This window comes from Neovison vison, chromosome 9 (assembly GCF_020171115.1).
Source record: "Neovison vison isolate M4711 chromosome 9, ASM_NN_V1, whole genome shotgun sequence".
In the NCBI taxonomy this organism is placed as follows: domain Eukaryota; kingdom Metazoa; phylum Chordata; class Mammalia; order Carnivora; family Mustelidae; genus Neogale; species Neogale vison.
The window spans coordinates 17,155,613-17,174,058 of record NC_058099.1 but is presented as its reverse complement, the minus strand read 5'-3'; the positions used below and the strand labels follow the sequence as shown (position 1 = coordinate 17,174,058).

The window sequence follows — 18,446 nt, the reverse complement described above, 5'->3', positions numbered from 1 at the left end:
AGATTCCTCGTCTCTAAAATGGGGAAAACGATACCCACCCCCCAAGACGGCTCAGCGCCCATATTCAAAATCAAGCTGTGTAACAAACACTTTCAAGTAAGACAGGCTCCTGGTGGAGGGTTCCTGTGATTTTGCTTTAGAACGATGTAAAAATAAACCTAGTGAAATAAGCCAGACACAGAAAGACAAATACCGTGTGATTGTACTTTTATGTAGAATCAAGACGTCGGACTCATAAGAGCAGAGAGTAGAAAGGCTGGGGACGTGGGGAGGTGCGGGTCACGGGGTCCAAAGGTCCAGTGATGTGGGATGCACAAGTTCTGTGGGGCTGAGGCACAGCACAATGACTACAGTCAAAATCCCAGAAATTTGCTGAAAGTCAATCTGGCCCAGCTCTGATTGTGGAATCTCAGAGAAGCCCCCCAGCTCTGCACAGCCCATACCAGGAGGCCCACCCCTGACCAACAGCAGGTCCCTTCATCCTTCTGTCCCTCAGGAAGGAGGAGGCCTGGACAGGCCCGTCTGGGATGTGCAGAGGCACCTGGAGAGGCCAGAGGTGCAGTGAGAGAGGCTGGGGGACGTCCAGCAGGTGTGTCTTACCAGTGAGCAGCTGGAGGTCCGGGAGGGGCTCGGAGAGGACGCCCCGACACTGCTCCTCCACCGGCAGCGGGATCACCAGCAGCCCATCGGCCAGCTGAGGGAAGTCCTTGATGAAGTTGTTCTCCCTGTGGAGAGGAGCACAGAGACCGCCAAATGAGGGCGTGGAGGCTGCTGGGGGCTGCAGGGTAGGAGGGCAGTGAGCTGGCATCAGCACGGAGAGGCTCAGGAGAGGGCGCGCATCCTTGCTGCCGTGCATCTGCTCCCGGAGTCCCGCCTCAGAGAACAGAATGCTAACGACAGGCTCTAGAATCTGGCAGGCTAGGGCTCGGAGTCCTGGCCCGCCGTGTACTGGCCGTGCAGTCTGGAGGAAACTCCCGCTCCTCAGAACCTTGATCTCCTTGCTATAAAGTGAGATCTCAGGGTAGTTGTAAACACTTAATGGGATAAAGCTTCCAATTGCTTAAGACACAGTCTGATGCTCTACAGACTGCGTATTTGGCTGCTAAACATCCCCTTGCATAAGCAGTGACAATGGTGAGGGAACCGAGAAGAGCATGGAGTGCGTGCAAAGGAAGGGGCAGGAAGGCTTGAAAGAACAAGTGGGTGTTCAAGTGGAAAGGTCCTAAGGGGTCTTTTGGATCAGGCTCCTCTTTTACAGATAGGGAAACTGGGGCCTAGAGAAGAGGAATGGCCTGCTCCCAGAACCTCTCCCCCATTCCAGGCTAGTGCTCTTTCTCCTACTCTAATCCTTCCTTATAATGCCATCCCAAGAAACTCTGTTTCCAAGACAGTCCTTGGGGTGACCTCACGGAACTGAATCCTGAACAGAGGTAGTCTTTAGGGCAGGCGGGGGAGTAATGAGGCATCATATGGAGGCAGGCTTCAATCTTTTACACAACAGACCCACCTCCAAATAGAACAGCCTGCCAGGAGAGGTGGTGAGCATCCCGTGCCTGAAAGAGTGCAAGGAGGGAAACAGACAGCTATGTGGTATGCAGGTATTGGAGGCATTTCCGTGTTAATATCTGACTTTCGAGGTCCCTTCATATTCAGGGACCCTCAGATTTTGAGACAGTAATTACAGTCTGGAGAGGAAGAGGAGGGGGAGGAAGAAGAATAAAGGGAGGGAGAGATTTATCACTTCGTCGTACCCCTTGGAATGGGCAACCTTGAAAAGAAAATCAGAAAGAGGAAAACAAAAACAGGGGATGCCAAAACAATGCCTTTGGAGCCTGGATCTCGGGTCCAACAGAAGCAGCTGTGCAGACGTCATGGGGCCTGGAGCACTTCCTGGCTGTACTCCATGTCCCCACAGTGCGCACCTCCCCCAGGTACCCGTGAAGTGTCCCATGGATTCATTCATTTAGTGAACAGTCAGCCTGCCACGTCTTGACCTCTGAGCACCTTGGAGTCCGGGGGAAGAGCCATTATCCCCATCTTCACCATCACCATCATCTCTTACAAAGCTCCGGATCCTTACCATTTACTGGGTTGGCTAAGCACTTTGCATACACTGTATCATTCAATCTTTACAGCAAGAGAGCTGTAGATTATATCCTTTTTGCAGATGATAAAACATGTGGTACAGGGTTAAGAGGAGGTGAATATTGGGATGTGCCTGGAGATGCGCTGATTGCCCACTCGGTAACGTAGGCAGCTGGGCTGGGGAGTGCTGGGCAGGCGTGTGCATGACTGTGAGTTTCTGGGTCCACACGGGGGACACTGAGGCATGCTATCTCATGTGCCTGTGTGGGAGGACCACTGTCTGTCTGGCAAGCTGTACGTGTTTATGCCTATGTGTGTGTGCCTGTGATCACGGCTTCTTCTAGGTGTCTGTGCTTAGTATATGATCTGTTTGCAAGCCTGGGTGTGTGGAACAGCAATGTGAACAGAAAGAGAGAGCCTTCTGGAAAAGGGGAGTGCCCTTAAAGGACCATGTAACACTCGCCAGGGTTTGAGGGACTACGTTTCCTCCTATTTCCCTTCTGAGGTTGGCCTGTGAGGATACAGATCCTCCCACAAGGATATGGCCCAGGAGAGGGTGTCTCTCTGCTCTCATCAGCTAAATACATGTTCTGTGTGGAGCCCTGAGCTGGATATAGGGATTCAGAGAGATTGGATTCTTCCCTGGTCCTCTAAATCTTCTCAGCCAACTGGAGGAGACAACAATGGAGCCAAGCATAACAGCCAGTGGGACCGGGCTATCAGAAATACCGAGGGCTGGATGCTTCTGGGACCCTTCCCCATGAGACCCATGAATTGTTTCATGGGCAGGTGAAGTCAGGCATGAGAAGGTGCCAAAGTCTGTGAAGACTGGGCCCCAGTTCTGCCTACAGCACACCCCAGCGGTACAGCCTGGAGTAGGCCACTTAAACCTCAATTTTCTCATAGGTAAGATGAGGATCATAAAAGCTGTTCAGTCTGCCTTAATGAAATACCATTACCATGATGATAATAATAGCCGTTTGTTGAGCACATACTATGCACTGAGCACCGTTCCAGGCACTGTACATTGGTCCCTTCCCAACACTGTGAAGCTAATGCCATTAAGACCCTCAGGTTAGAGGTTGCCCAGCACAAAACAGCTGGAGATCCCAGATGGTCTGGCCCCGAAGTTCCCATTCCTCACCACTGCTCAGGTGTAGGGCACTGACTATGCCGAAAGAGCAGGAGCACGCATGGGGGCCCTGAGCCCAGACAGATCGCAGCTGAGAGAAGGAGCTAGCTGCCCATTCAGACCTGACCACACTAGGTGCTCGGTGTCCCTGGAGCTGGGTGCCCTCCCTCAGCCAACAGGGAAGCGGAGGCTCTGAGGGGAGCAGCGCCTTCCGGGACTGGCACAGAGTGCATTTGGGAAGAGGGATCCAAAAGCAAGCTTATGTTTTCCATTTTACCATCTGGGGGCTCCATTTCACACCTTCTCTGGCACTGCATTTAAAGAGAGAGCCCCCCTCTTCACTCCTCATCCCCCTGTCTTCTGGCTAAGCCAGGCTTCACTCCGTGGGTAAATCTGACCCCACAGGACAATGGGAAACAGCACAATGGGCAACCTTGGGCTGGCTCATGATGCCCGTCTTCTTGGGAGAAGGATTTCTCCCCTGAGCTTTCAGGGAGCAGGAAGGATCCTGAGGAAGCGCTTGAGAAGGAGGGGAAGGATGCAGGGGTGGGAGTTCACAAGCCAGTGCAAAGGCTGGGAGGGCAAGAGGCAGTCACCAAGCAGGAGAAGGCAGGGCAAGGCAGGAAGAGCAAAGTCCAAAGTCCGAGGATGGTCCCTCAGGACCTGGTCCCTTCGCGGCAGCCTGGGGATGGTCACGAGTCCTGCATGGCCGCTGCCAGCAGAGGGCGCCCAGGGCCTTCGCATCCACCGGCTCTCTGGGGAGGTGACAACACGGAGGGGAATGGCCACCGGGGAAGTTCCACTGGGCCCAGAACCTCAGGCAGAACCCAGACAGCAGCCTCAGAATCCACCAACCTGGGAAAGGGACACGGAAGGCTGGCTAAATGCAGACGGCAGAAAGTAGATTCAGATTCTCAGAGCCTGTGTGTGTGCATGTGTGTAGAAAATACTATAAGGCGAAAAAGAAAAAAAAAAACTATAAGGCAACTAATCCTAATAATAGGAAGACAGGACGAAGAATGGGTAATATTTATGTATCGATCATCTTGTTCGTCATCAGCTACATCCTAGACAGCATGTGTGCGTGCGCGTGTGTGCAATTTTAACTCCATGGGAACTGGAGCGGACAGCTACCATTACGATTCCCATTTTATAAATAGAGAAAAGGGCACTCAGAGGGGTTAGGGAACTTGTCCAGCTGAGGTCCACAGTTAGGAAGTCAGTTAGGAGCTCACAGTTAGGGGTTCCGCACTTAGTGCCCTGCACTCAGTCAGCACACGTTCAAGGGACCAATCCCAAGTCTGTGCTCCTGATCACTGGCGTAACCCAAGACCGGTCCGTTCTGCTGTTCAAGGCCAGACCACGAGCGCTCCTGAGCCCACGAGGGTTCCATGTGTGTACATAAGAGGATGCCATGTTTCAAACGGCGACAGGGCCCTGTTTCTATAGACAAACATCTCCCCCAAAATATCCATGAAAAAGAGTTGGAGCTCAGTTGAGAGTCTATGAAAAGATTCATCACATTTTAAAAATAGCAGATCCGGGGCTCCGGGGACTCGGGAGAACTCTGGGAGTACAAGGTCTCACTCATTCCACGGACATTGCTTCGGGTCTCCCATTTGGCAGGGTTTGCTTTGCATCCCAGGGGCCCGGCAGGGGACAGGAAGGTAACCCATTCACCCATTCACGAGGACCGGGGTAGAAAGCAAGCAATGTAGCAAGGTCTGCAAGGCCTTCGAGATCTGGCCACTGCCTACTCCTCCCGCCGCATGTTTTGAGCCCCGTCCCCTGGTTGTCCAGCTATGCTGACTGCCCTTGTGGGACATACTTGCTCCATACAAAGGGTGCACTGGGGATTTGCCCTCTCTCTCCGGAAAGCCCCCTGTACCTGGCCATCACCTACTCATCATTCAGACCACATGTTACTTCCCTGCCTTTGAGAAATCTGCCCGGAGCCAGTTCTCCCGCTACATTCTCCCACAGCATCTGGCCCTTTTCTTCCATGAAGAGCTTCCCAGCTCCTAATGGTAGCTATGCTCATGGGGACCCTATATGATAGGCATGTGGCCCACTAAACTGTGAGCTCCTTGGGGGCCAAGACCATGCCTGTCTCCTTTATGCCTCCTCGCCGGGGCCTAGCCCAGTGCCATCTGCATACAGAGTAAGTGCTCAAAGAACTCTGGGATCTAAGGGACATTGGGAATTTGGGTCTAAAATTTCAGCTCTTCCACATGGAGCTTCAAACTCTACTTTCTTTCTCTTCTCAAGTGTACGGGCAGCCTGGCTCCTATGGAGCTTAGCTAGGAGCAAGGGGCCCCAGCCACCCTGAGATGGCAGGGACCAGAAGGGAAAAGGTGATCTCTTGAAGCAGGGGTTGGTCAGACCTCGCACTCTGAAAGAGCATGGGGTCCGTGTGTGCATTTGCACTGGGGCGGAGAAGCAGGGGGTGGGCTGGGGCGAGGAGCGCCAGCAGGAAGCAAGAGGCCCAGTTAAAAAACCACCTCCTCTTCCATGTCATCATCTTGACTTCCCCTGTTGGAATAAAACCTTCCTGTCACTTTGCCCTCATGCATCTTGCCTGTGATTATATCCCAGAACTGGCCTTGGGGTCCGGTGGAGGAAAAGGCAAAGGGCTCCGAAGTCCTTCAGACATGGAAACAAATGCTGTCTGTTTTTGCAGAATTAAGTTCCATTTTAGGAACCTTAGTGACCTCACCTGCAAAAGTAATGAGTTTGGGACTTGAAGGGGTTGGGAGGAAGATTCGCGCAAAGTTCTTTTGAGTGAGGGTCCCATTTCCCGAATCCCACACTAGATCCTGAATCTCTTCGTGAGCCTCAGAGAACTCAAGACAGTGCCTACTCTGTAGAAGCCCCCTAAGCATCAGGCCTCCTCTCCTCCATGCCATCTGCACCTAACCTCCGAGTGACTCAAGCCTACAGAGCATTTCCACCGAGGACGCACCCTGTCTAGCTTCGCGTCCATCAGCCATGCTGACAAGAATGACAAGCAGGGAAGCTGGTCTCCTCCACACACACACCATCCCCCCCAGTCTTCCCTCCCTTCTGCCCCAATTTAAGAATATGTGTGAGTGTTTTGGATACATTAATACACAGCCACCAGCAAGCTGGAGCCGGATCACCCCTCAGTTCTGGGGAAATTAGCATTTAAATTGAGGTATTTCAGGGAAGTAAATCATCCCAGAGCCAGCAAGTGCTGTCTGCAGTCTTTCTTAGGGGAAGGAGGGTTGGGAGCTGTGGGCTGCAAGCTCTTGAGTCTGCAGGGAGTGGTCTATGGTTCCTGGCTCTCCCTAGGCTGCCCAAAGCCTCCTCCAGCGGAGGCCATATGCTCCCAAGACCAATGAGGACATCTCTCCCGGTTTAAACCGTGCCCCATCCCTCACCTCCAACTAGACTGAGTCTTTCCGCCAAGTAAGAGCAGTGTCTTTGGCTGAGATGTGGTTTCCTCTGTGGTCAGTGAGTGGGGACGCCTGGTCTCATCTTGGCTCTGTCACTGTCTCACTGTGGGGAGCTGGGGAAGCCACTCCCCACCTCTGGGACTGGGAGGGGTGAATAGCTGGTACAAAATATTTGGGTTTCTCTGAGCCCCAGTTTGAGAGTGTTGGGCTCCATCCTATAGCCATTCCATCGGTGCTGGAGTCACAGAGCCTGGTGTTTAAAATGAGGCTGATGTCTGTCCACAGCTACCTTCATGCCCTGCTCTTCTCCAGGAACAGTCAGAAACTTGGTTCTCCTGGGAGCTGCTTTTTAATTATGGGTCTTTGTTTACATTCCCTGCTCAAGTGCTAGACTTAGCCATTCCTGCATTCAGCCATTCATTCATTCATTCATTCAATCATTCAATCATTCAAATATCCAATAAATCTTTACTGTTATATGTACCAGGCCTTGGGAATACAATGACAAAATAGATATTCTCTGCCCTTAAGCTCCCCATGCCTAGTAGGAGATACATGTGTACAAATGCTTCTACACACATGTGTAAATGTGTGCAAAGGTGAATAGTGGTTTTGAAAAGGTTAAAATGAAACATTTTTCATTCCTCATAAATCATATTTGTCTCTGATACCCGACCTACTAAATCAAAAGAATTTATCCCTTAGGTAGAAGGACAAATACCATCTAGAGAAGAAAGGGGGTTACAGCCCAGCTTTGCATCTCAAAGCTGACTTTGTAGTGTCTTGAGCTAGACAAGAGTTTGGAAAGCCAGCCTGTGCCGGAAGCGAAGGTCCCCTTCTGTATCAAAGCCAGGCCTGGCTGACTCAGATCATAGCGTCTTCTTTTAATGTAAGATGGTTCAGGGTATGACCTCAGGGGAGTTCCCACCAGACAGGAAAAGGAAGGAGAAAACCCTTCTTTCTGATACCAGTGCTGGGAGGGACTGCTGAGGAGAGAAGGCTAGGGGGCCAGGAGCTCAGATTCAAGGGTAGACAACCTCTTTCTGGACTATTAGAAGTCAGCACCCCTCCCCACTGACCCTAGCCTTGAGGGCAGCATCTACAAATGCTTAAGATACTAACAAGGGTTTGGGAAATGGCCCAGGGCAGGTAAGTGGGAACGCGAGAGGCTATTGCCCCAGATCAGGGATTAGTCTGAAAAGGTGGGGAGCCCCTTCATCCAATAAGCCAATGGAAACTCCCATGAGAGGGAAGCAGGAGGTGAGCTAGAGGCTGGCAGAAGCCAGCCTCCAATTCCTGCTCCCACAAGGTAGCGAGAAGAAAGTGGACAAGACATCCTAGTACACCCTCCATGCTCCCAAGGAGGCAGGGATGGGGAAGGCTCCCTGAGATTAGAACAAGGGGAATTCAGAGTGTGGGGACCTCATGAATTTGGACTTTGGCAGTGGATTCTTCTCTAAAGACAACCCAAGACCGTCCACATCCTAATGGGTTGCCAGTGCAAAGGGGCTCCGAGCCAAGCTCAAGTAAGAAATCATAGAGGGACTCCAGCAAGGACCCAGATGGCTAAGTTTATACCCACGTCCTTCTGCTATCTGCAGCCCCTGTGCCCTGAGGCAGAGTGGAGGTGGGGGAGCCTGCTGGGTGAGGAAAACACAGGGTGAGTCCATAAGGAGCTCAACTTCCAATAGACTAAACCGTTTCCCTAAAGAGGATGCTCTGTATCCTTAATTGGCAATTTGAAATACTTTTTTGCTATCCACAGAATGGAAAGTTGAGGAAAAGATTGTATCAGTGGTAGAAAAATCAGAAGACTACAGTGTTCTTGCATAACTGAGTTGTAGTGGTGAAAAAAAAAAGTTTGAATCTTTAACTGTTGAAAGAGGTGATTAGAGGTTACAGTGATGAAGTTTAAGACTCAAAAAGAATTAAGTTTCATAGGGGAGGTACAGAGACCAAGGGAGTAAAGAGGAGGGGTACCTAATACAGATGGGGTAGGGGAGGAAGGCTGCCTGGAGGTGGTGAGCCTTGACTGTTTGGGAGGCGTTATCCAGGGAAAGAGCAACAAAAGAAGGTGGGAGTGGGGTCCAGGCAGAAAGAACAGCATGTGCAAAAGTCCAAAGTGCTGTGTGTGTGTGTGTGTGTATGTATGTGTGTGTATGTCTGTGGGAGACGGGAGACGAAGCGAGGGAGAGAGATGGAACACTCAAATGCCACATTCTCGAAATTGAAAGAAGCTTAGATTCAGGATGTAAAAGCATTGAGTAAAAAAGCAAAGATGGGCTGGAGGGGAAGATAGAGCTCAGATCTTGCAAGTCTTCAAAGCGATGCTATGGAACACAGGCTTTCTTCTGAGGGCGAGGACAACCCCCCACCATGGCAGGGGTTTCGGCGGGACAGCAATACTATCTGACCAGAGATTTTGAGCCTGGACACAGCCTGGAGGGCAAGCCAAAAAAGGAACAAGGCTGGAGGGCGGGTGACAAGTTACAGGGTTTTACAGCCACCCAGGCCAGCATGGTGGAGGATAATTCCGTGACGGAATTATCGAGAAGAGACACAGATTGGAGAGAGACCCAGCAAGGAGGCCCTGCATGTACCCTGCTCCCCATCACCCACCGCGTGCAATGGGAGTGGAGGCCGACATAAGTTATGCCACCAGGACTGACTCTGGGGCCCACCTCCCCTTACAGTGAAACCCCCAGAGCTCTCCAGACACCCCCCGTTTTCACCTGCCATGGCCGGAGAGCAGACTGCTGTGTCTTGGCCCATCAGGATGCTCTTGCCTTCTTCCCGAGCCTGCCAGCTGGCAGCCCATCTCAGCTCAGCTGCTACATGTGAGACTCACAGGAAGACTGCCAGATCTCCCTAAAATCCCCAGCATTTTGAGCAAGCTCAACCATCTCCAGGGGGAGGCTCCCAAGCCATGCCATCCCCTGCTGGGCAGGAGGAAGTTCATAACCCCACCCTCCATGCTGTCCCTCGGATCATGGGTGCAAAGTTGCTTCCCTGGCTCTGCAGAGGCCCAGGCGCCACAGGCCATTGTTATCTCAGCTGAGTCTCCTAACAATGAAGAGCGAGGCAACAAAGGCAGGGGGCAGAGAAGTGACTTAGGCAAAGGCTCCCGGGGTTGCAAGACCAGAATAGGCTACACATCCATATTCTTGATGTCCAGCCCAGAGGTGGTTCCACCTGGTAAGTCCTGAGGGGTTGGTAAGAACGGCTACGTTAACCTGCCTGACCCCTACTATCTGACCTGTGGGCTCCTGCAAAGTCAGGGCTGCATTTGATTCTTTTCTGTAACCTCCTCTGAGCCCTCTGGAGGGCCCCAGAGAGAGACTTCATGGTGTCATCTTCTCTGGAAGGTATCCCCGAGCCCCTTCTTTGGAAGTGAGGTCCTACTTCTACAGTATCTGATTTGGTCCTGACCGCAGCTTCCAGAAGGCGTGGTTCTTCTCTCCCTGTCTATTTCCCATTCCAAGCTCTGTAGTTCCCAGCTGTAGGGATCTATTGGGCCGGTTACCCTCTGAGCCTCCCTCATCTACATGCCTTGCTTCCTGGGGCTGCACAACAGCCCGCTAACTATGTGGTCTGCATTCAGCCTTATCCCTCCAAGTCACTCACCATCCTGTGACCAGAATGTTTTTCTAAATGGATGGTCCTGACTCCCATGTATCATTGGCTCTGAGTATTAGTGTTCTGTTGCTGCTGTAACAAATCACCACCAATTTAGTGGCTTACACCAACTTACACCAACTTAACACTCGTTATGTTTCTGAAGCTCAGATGTCTGATGCGTTTCAGGGTGGCAGTCAGGAGTCAGCAGGGATGCATGCTTCCTGGAGGCTCCAGAGGAGAAACCACTCCCTTGCCTTTTCAGCTTTTGAGACGGCCCACATTCCTGGGCTCTAGGCCCCTAGGCTCTGCCACCATCAGAGGGAGCCAAAGCAAGTCAAGTCCTGCGATCACATCCCTCTCTGGCCTCCTCTCTTATCTTACCTCCTCCTTCCACTTTAAGGACCCTTAGGATTACATTAGGTCCACCTGAAGAATCTAGGTGATAATCTCTTTATCTCAAGATCAGCAACTTCATTTCTACCTACACCCTTAACCACCTTTGCCATGGAATGTATTTTATTCACAGGTTCCAGGGATTAAAACATGGACATCTGGGGGGCATGATTCTGCCCACCACACTCCAACCCCCCACTCCAGGAGAGCTGTGCTGATGCCTCTCCCTTCATTTGGGGGTTTGATGCCCCTTCTCTGGGTTTCCACTACACCTATCCCTCCCCTATTTTGGCATCTTCACACTGGACTGTTGGTCCCGGTCACTCACTGGTTCCCTTGTGGACCAAGGGCACTTGAAGGCAAGGACCATGTCTGTCTTATTTGCTTCTGTACATCCAGCCTTGACATGGTGGCTGAAACACACACAAGGGGTTCTGTAAGCACTTATTCAGTGAATGAATGAATGAATGAATGAGTCCTATCTGAATGGCTATCAAGGGGAGATACCCCATCCAGCTGTGGTACTGCAATCTCCTTTCTGTGGGGCCTGAGTCAGAGTCTTATTCAGGTCTCCCTCCCTATTTTTTTTTCTTCCTCATTATTTTTTCTTCCCTCATTATCTAGTATCAAAATAATAAGCATCACTTTTAGCTAACATCTACTGATTCTTTACATTGTCCTAGGCATCAATCTAAGGGTTTTACACACATCTCCTTTCACACAGCCACCCTGGGAGCTAAGTACTCTTGTTCTAAGGGCTTTGTTTGTTTGTTTGTTTTAAACAAGGGACCAGAAGAATAAAGAGATTAATAAGTGCACAAAACTACTCAGCTGGACTTTGAGCAATTAAACTCCATGTTCTTAAAGACGAGGCAAGAAGATGCTAGTAATGTTTAATTTTGCCCCTCAATGCAATGCTGGAAAGTGAAAGTTGACTCACTGAAAATACCAGCGCTAGCTGAGGTGCCAGATGGATGCCCGCATTAATAACGTAACTGCTCTTTATTGAACGTCTGCCATGTGTTAAGGGCTCTGCAGGATGCCTTTCTCGCTTTTTTTTTTTTTTTTTTTTTTTTTTTGCTATAGACTGAATGTCTGTGTCTCACCCCCCAAATCCATATGTTGAAACCTAATGCCCAATGTGATGGTATCTGGCGGTGGGGCCTTTGGGAGGTGACTAGGTTATAAGGATGGGCTCTTCGTGAATGGGATGAGTTCCCTTATGAAAGGCCCCAGAGAGCTCCTTGTCCTCTCCACCAAGTGAGGAAAGGTGCCATCTATGAACCAGGAAACAGATCCTAGGCAGACATTGAATCTGGCAATGCCTAGAACGTGAGCTTCCCAGCCTCCAGAGCTTGAAGAAATAAAACATTTGTGGTTTGAGCCATGCAATCAATGGTTATTTTGTTAAAGCAGCGCCAACAGACAGAGACATCTCTAATATCTTGCAAAGTCATTATTATGATCTCAATGATGGAGGTGAGGAAGCTGGATCTCAGTGGGGTGAGGTCACTTTCCTAGGCTCACACACAACGAGGGCATCGATGCCACTCTCGTACCCCCCTCCCTAACCAGGAACACACTTTCCCCTGCCCCAACCTCATGCATCTGCAGGTGTACGTGAACACACACACACACACACACAATGTGAAGCCTGGCTTACACCTTGCACAGGCCTCCATCTCTAAATGCAAAACCATTTCCAGTGGTACCAAACTCACTTAAGCATTCCAGGCATGGCCGCTACTAACTCCCGTCCTGGTAATTGCAATCCCTGAAATTGAAAGAAATTGCAGGCTAGAGAAACATTATCTTCTCTTCATCCCCTTCACCCTCCATCTCCTTGCCGGTGTGTCAGCACAGGGATTCCTCATTGTGTCCTAACACCGGAGTGCTGTCCCTGGGGCCTCTGGAGCTGCTTGCCCAACTTCTCCCTCCAGTTCTCCAGGGGAGGAGACAAAGGCCCTGAGATACCACCACGCCCCATCTTTGCTTTCCAGATGCTTTAATGAGATCTGAAGAGGACAATTAGCCGTGTCCCAGATCCGCCAGAGATTTGGACCTAAAGCCTGCCTTGGAACCCCCATCTGTAGGGTCTGAGTGAAGAGTCCCTTGGTCCGAGGGGGTGGCTGAGCCTCAGAGCCGAGATGGTTGGCCCCTACTGCATGCTGAGGTTTCCCCCTCTCTGTTCCAGAAGGGTCTGGCTGCATACGCGATCACAAAGACAGAAGCCAATATCCCTGTGCCTTTAAAACCATTTCCATTGCATTTAGGATCTTCAACTTTTGGTGTTCAGGGCCTTCTCTGTTCTCAGGGCACCCCAACCCCCATACCTCTCTCCATTCACATCTGTCTCAAGGGCCTAGCTTAGCAATAGATACAGAAGAGGTGTGCTAACACCCCTGGCTGCATGGGTCCAAAGGTCGACCAGGGACTCTGCCTGAATCCTGGCGTGTGTTCTCATCATTCCTCATGTACCCCCAGCCCTACCCTGGACAGGAAGCCAGTTTTGTGAGGCTGCGCAAGTCCCTTCCCATCTCTGGGGGTCTTTGAAGCCCTGGGTCATTTCTTTGCCAAAAACATGTGTCTCCAAACGGCTCTAGCATAGAGGGCTAAGAAGGAGTCCCTGTTCCCATGGGCAATCTGGGTCTCCTTTCTCACCTCGGAAGCGGTCTCCCAGCCAGGCACACCTGAATTTATGTTGTAGTTCCAACTCCAATCCCCTACATGGCTCTGGTTGGACAGAACATTGAACATTTTGGGGGCCTCTGTTTGCTCTTCGGAAAAATGGAATCATCATCATCACAGCCTTACATTCTTGTTGTGAAGATTAGAAGAGCCCATAATCCAAACTGCTTAGCAGAAGGCCTGGCAAGAACAGGCCCTCGATAAAAGGTAGTTTTCTTTGCTGTGGAGCACAGTTTCATTTAACATTCTGGAAAGCCTGTCTTGATTAGGAGTAAGGGAGATGCAAATTTTAGAGCTGGGATGGTCCTCAAATTCTTTTCTTTTCCTTCTTTCCAGGCAGCAGACACAGCTTGTCCAAGTCACATGATAGGATTAAAATAAGAACCCAGGACAGGTGGCTACTAATTTGGAGTTCTTTTCTTTCTATCCTGGGATTCTTTTTTTTTGGCTGGTGGATTTAATTTTTTTCCTTACCTCATACCATATCCCTGACATCGAGGAGAGTTATTAATGCTAAAGGCAATGTTCCCAGCACGGTATGTTGAACACCTCTTTTCCTATCACAGTATACACCAGAATTGTTGTGGGTCTGTCTTCCCCCGCAACACTGCGGGCAGAGACTGTGTCTTCTCTCTCCTCCAGTTCCCAAGAGCACATTAGGTACATAAGAGACTCTCAAAAATGTTTGTGAAATTGAACCTCCAGTAGGGTGGACTCCGCATTAGATAAAAAAATTTCAAAACTCCTAACTTAAAACAACAAATTAAAAAAAAAAAAAATAAAAGCCACATTTTAACTAACCACACAGCATCCATGCATTTATAACTTCCCTCCTGTTAGTAGTTAGAAACTTTTTGTATCTTTCTCGTTCCCTTTCCTACCTCCCTTCTTTCCTCCCTTCCTCCCTCCCCTCCCTTCCCCTCCCTTCCCCTCCCCTTACTCCCTACTTTCCTTCCCTGTTAACATTTCACACGAAGCCATGAGGTGCTTTTTAGAATCAGAACACATGGCCTAGGAACAGCTGTTTCTGGTGTGAATTTGTGGCAGGGGTCATATCTCTGAAAAGTTTCTTCTTCCCTTTGGTCTTTCCCCTTCTCCCTGGGGCACCTTGCAAGTCTTTCCATATAGCACCTCTAATGAGCTTTGCAAAATGAGAAACCTGCTGCAGTAGAAGAAAATCTAATAGCAATTGCTTTCTTGTTTGCTTCCTCTCCTCTTTCTCTCTCTTTTTTTATTAGTCATTAGCAATGGAGAAAGAAAACACCCAAAGGCAGTAGAAAAGCAGCAATATGGGCACGTGCTCTGTAACACTGAGCTAATGAGGAGACCTGACCATCTCTCACAGCCCTTCTTTTTCTATTTCAATAGATCTGACATCAGTTGCAGTCAAATCCAGACCCCAGCCAATGTGGACATTAGCTAGTTTACATCATAATCGAAGTGAAGTGTGGGTTCTGTGATAGGACAACTGGAAATGGGCTTAAGTGCTCCTTAAAACCAATGGATGTCAAGACTTAAAAAGGGCCTAGCAAAACAAGAGTCTAAATAACACAATTTGGGATCTTTTCAAAATGTGATGCCAAAATATAATTCGATTCAGTTCCCAAGACCCTAGCTTTAGCTTCTAGCCTTGCTTGTTACTGATTAGGTTGTCATATGGCTGTATGACAGGGCCACGCTGAGCCCCGGGCTTGTCTGTAATAATTCTATCCGCCCGCAGTGAGAATGGGTATTAAACTCCACCCCTTACCGGGTGCATGATCCCGAATGAGTTATTTCATTTCAGGACCCTCAGTTCCCTCATTTGTAAAATGAATATCAGAATATTATCTACTCTTATAGACTCAATTACGAGAATCAGAAGGGGAAAGGCATCTGAACAGCCTGGTAGATATGTAACTATGTGCTAGTTTCTATTTATTTTCCAGTAAGAAGGATGGCTCAGTGGGTTAAAGCCTCTGCCTTCGGCTCAGGTCATGATCCTGGGGTCCTGGGATGGAGTCCCGTGTCGGGCTCTCTGCTCAGTGGGGAGTCTGCTTCACCCCCTCTCTCTGCCTGCCTCTCTGTCTACTTGTGATCTCTGTCTGTCAAATAAATGAATAAAATTTAAAAAAAAAAAAGAAGAAGGATGGGGCAAAGTCTTGCCTCTGCCTTTTGGATAGACTTGCCTCTGTCACTGGATAAACTTCAGTTTCCTCATTTGTAGTAGGACTAAAAAATGGTGCTGGTGGATCTCAGTTGTCATGGAATTAAATGAGATGACAAATATAGAATGACACCTGCCACATCATACTATGTACTCCATAATGTTAACTACCATTATTATTATTGATAATAGGAGTGTGATGTAGGTTTTTTAAAAATAATATACAGTGGGGGCACCTGGGTGGCTTAGTCAGTTAAGCATCCAACTCTTGACTTCGGTTCAGGTCATGATCTCGGGGTTGCGAAACTGAGCCCCACATCAGGCTCCTTGCTCAGCAGGGAGTCTGCTGGATTTCCTCTCTCTCCTTCTTCCTCTGCACCTCCCCCCCCACACTGGCATGCTCTCTCTCTCTCAAATAAATAAATAAATCTTAAAAGAATATTCTACAGTATTAAATCCCAAAGAATCAATGACAGTAGCAACAAACATTCTTGAAACTAACAAGTGAATATGGAAGAATTACAGAATACGAGGTTAATATATGAAAGTCAAATTCTTCCCTGTACGACAGCCATGAACAATTGGATTTGAAATTAAAAATAAAATACCATTCGCAGTGGCATCCAAAAAATGAAATAGGTATAAGTCTAACAAAATACATACAAGATCCATATGAGGAAAGCTTCAAAACTGATATAAGTGATAAAAAAATATCTAAATGAATGGAAAGAGAGTCCATGTTCGTTCTTGTATTGTTAAGATGTCAGTTCTTGCCAAATTGATCTACAGATTCAACACAATCCCAATCAAATTCCCACTAAGTTATTCTACAGAGATCAACAAACTAATTCTAAAGTTTATATGGAAAGCTCAAAGACGCAAAACTTTGAGTTAGAGAACTGATATTATCCAACTTTAGGACTTATCATAAAGCCACAGTAATTAAGACAGTATGGTATTGGTGAAATCATAGACAAATAAATTAAGGAACAGAACAAAGAGCCAGAAATAGACCCATACAAATCTAGTTGCCTAATCTTTGATAAAGGAGCAGAAGCTATTTAATGGAGAAAGGACAGTTAAAAAAAAAAAATGGCACTGGAACAAATAGACATCCATGCCAGGAAAAAAAAAAAATCTAGACACAGAACCTACACCTTTCACAAGAAACTTGACCCCAAATGAATCATAGAACTAAATGGAAAACACAACAGTATAAAACTTCTAGAAGACAACATCAAAGAAAATCGTGGTGACTTGGGTTGGTGGATACGTTTTCAGATATAATGCCAAAAAGCACAATCCATTAAAGAACAAGAGAGGATATGTTGGGCTTTATTAAAATTAAAAACTTCTGCTCTGTGAAAGACACTGTTAAGAAAACGAAAAGACAAGGCACAGATTGGGAGAAAATATTTGCAAAACACATAGCTGATAAAAGACTTGCATCTGAATTATACAGAGAACACTTAAAATTCCACAATAAGAAAACAAACAACCAGATTTAAAAAGGGGCAAAAGAGCTGAGCAGACGTAGCACCAAAGTAGATCTAGAGATAGCGGAGAAGCTTATGAATTCATGCACAACACATGTCATTCCGTAATTGCAAATCAAATGACAACGAGATACCACGCCGTAACTGTTGGAAAGGCTACAGTCTAAAGCACCAACATGACCAAATGCCGGTAAGGATATGGACCAAAAGGAAGAGTTCATGGAGGGTGGGAATGCCAAATGGTACAGCCACTCCAGCAGGTAATCTGGTTTCTTACAAAGCCAAACATACCCTTACCACATAGTTCAGCAACCACTTACCCAGGTGAGTGGCAAACATATCTACACAAAACCCCGCACGCGAATGCTTATGGCAACCCCATTCATACCAACCCAAACTGGGGAGCAACCAAGTTATCCTTCAGTAATGGATTGAATCAACAAACCAGAGTGCATCCCTAAACGTGATAGTTTGTAACAACAACCAGACATGAGCTATGGAGCCACAGAAAGATAGAGAAGAACTTAAAATGCATCTCGCCCCATGTAAAGAGAAGGTCTAAAATGGCCAAATACTGTATGATTCCAAGTACACCGCATTTGGGAAAAGGTAAAGTTAGGAAGGCAGGGAAGAGATTGGTGACTGCCAGGACTCTGGGAAGAGAGATGGAGGTATGAGTAGGCAGCACCAGAGGTAAAACTATTTTGTATGAAACTGTAATGGAAGCTGCATGACATTATGCTTTTTTCAAAACCCACAGAATGTACAACACAAAGTATACTATGTACTTTACTGAATATTCTATCAATATTGGCCCTTCAATTGTAACAAATATATGCCACCATTGCAAGATGTTAATGATAGGAGGGACCGTATGGTAGGTAGAGGAATATTGAGGGTAATGGGAATTCTCTACTTTGTCCTTAATTCTTCTGTAAATCTAAAACTGCTCTGGAAATTCTGTTAATTAAAATAATAATAATAATATGCATAGGCAAGAGAGCGGTGGCATTAACTTTTATTGGTCTGGTGGCTTCCACATATTTTTGTAGATAATGTTTAACTGGAACGAAGTTACATCTGTATATTTACATATTGTCTATGGTTGCATTCCTAGAATTAGAATGGCCCAGTGGAGTATCCATGGTAAAAGTGTGTATCACTCACAAAGCTGAAAATACTGGCTCTCTGACCCTTCAGAGAAAATTTTGCTGAGTTGTGTTTAGAGTATAGACTGTTAGACAGAGACGTGCCCTGAGAAGTAGTTCAGTTCAATTACCTAATAAATTCTGGAATCCTTACTACCATAATATCATCCCAGGAGGAACAGTTGCCTAGTCTAACCTCTCCAGCTGGTGTGAACCTCTGCCCATTAATCTTGGCATTTAGCAACAGGCCTCTTTTCCTCTCTCTACTATTCCTGTGATTGACCAAGCCCACTCTTTCTGATCTAGAAATAGGACGTCGGAGTA

The 18,446-nt window shown here is 48.0% G+C and overlaps 1 protein-coding gene across 1 annotated transcript in view; it reads right to left on the bottom strand.

Moving 5' to 3' along the window:
• ASTN2 (astrotactin 2) overlaps nucleotides 1-18,446 on the bottom strand; it is a 736,372-nt gene that overhangs the window by 241,289 nt on the left and 476,637 nt on the right. Inside the window, exon 13 of the mRNA XM_044265036.1 lies at nucleotides 601-725. Coding sequence (XP_044120971.1) covers nucleotides 601-725 — 125 coding nt within the window. The remainder of the gene's footprint in view (nucleotides 1-600; nucleotides 726-18,446) is intronic.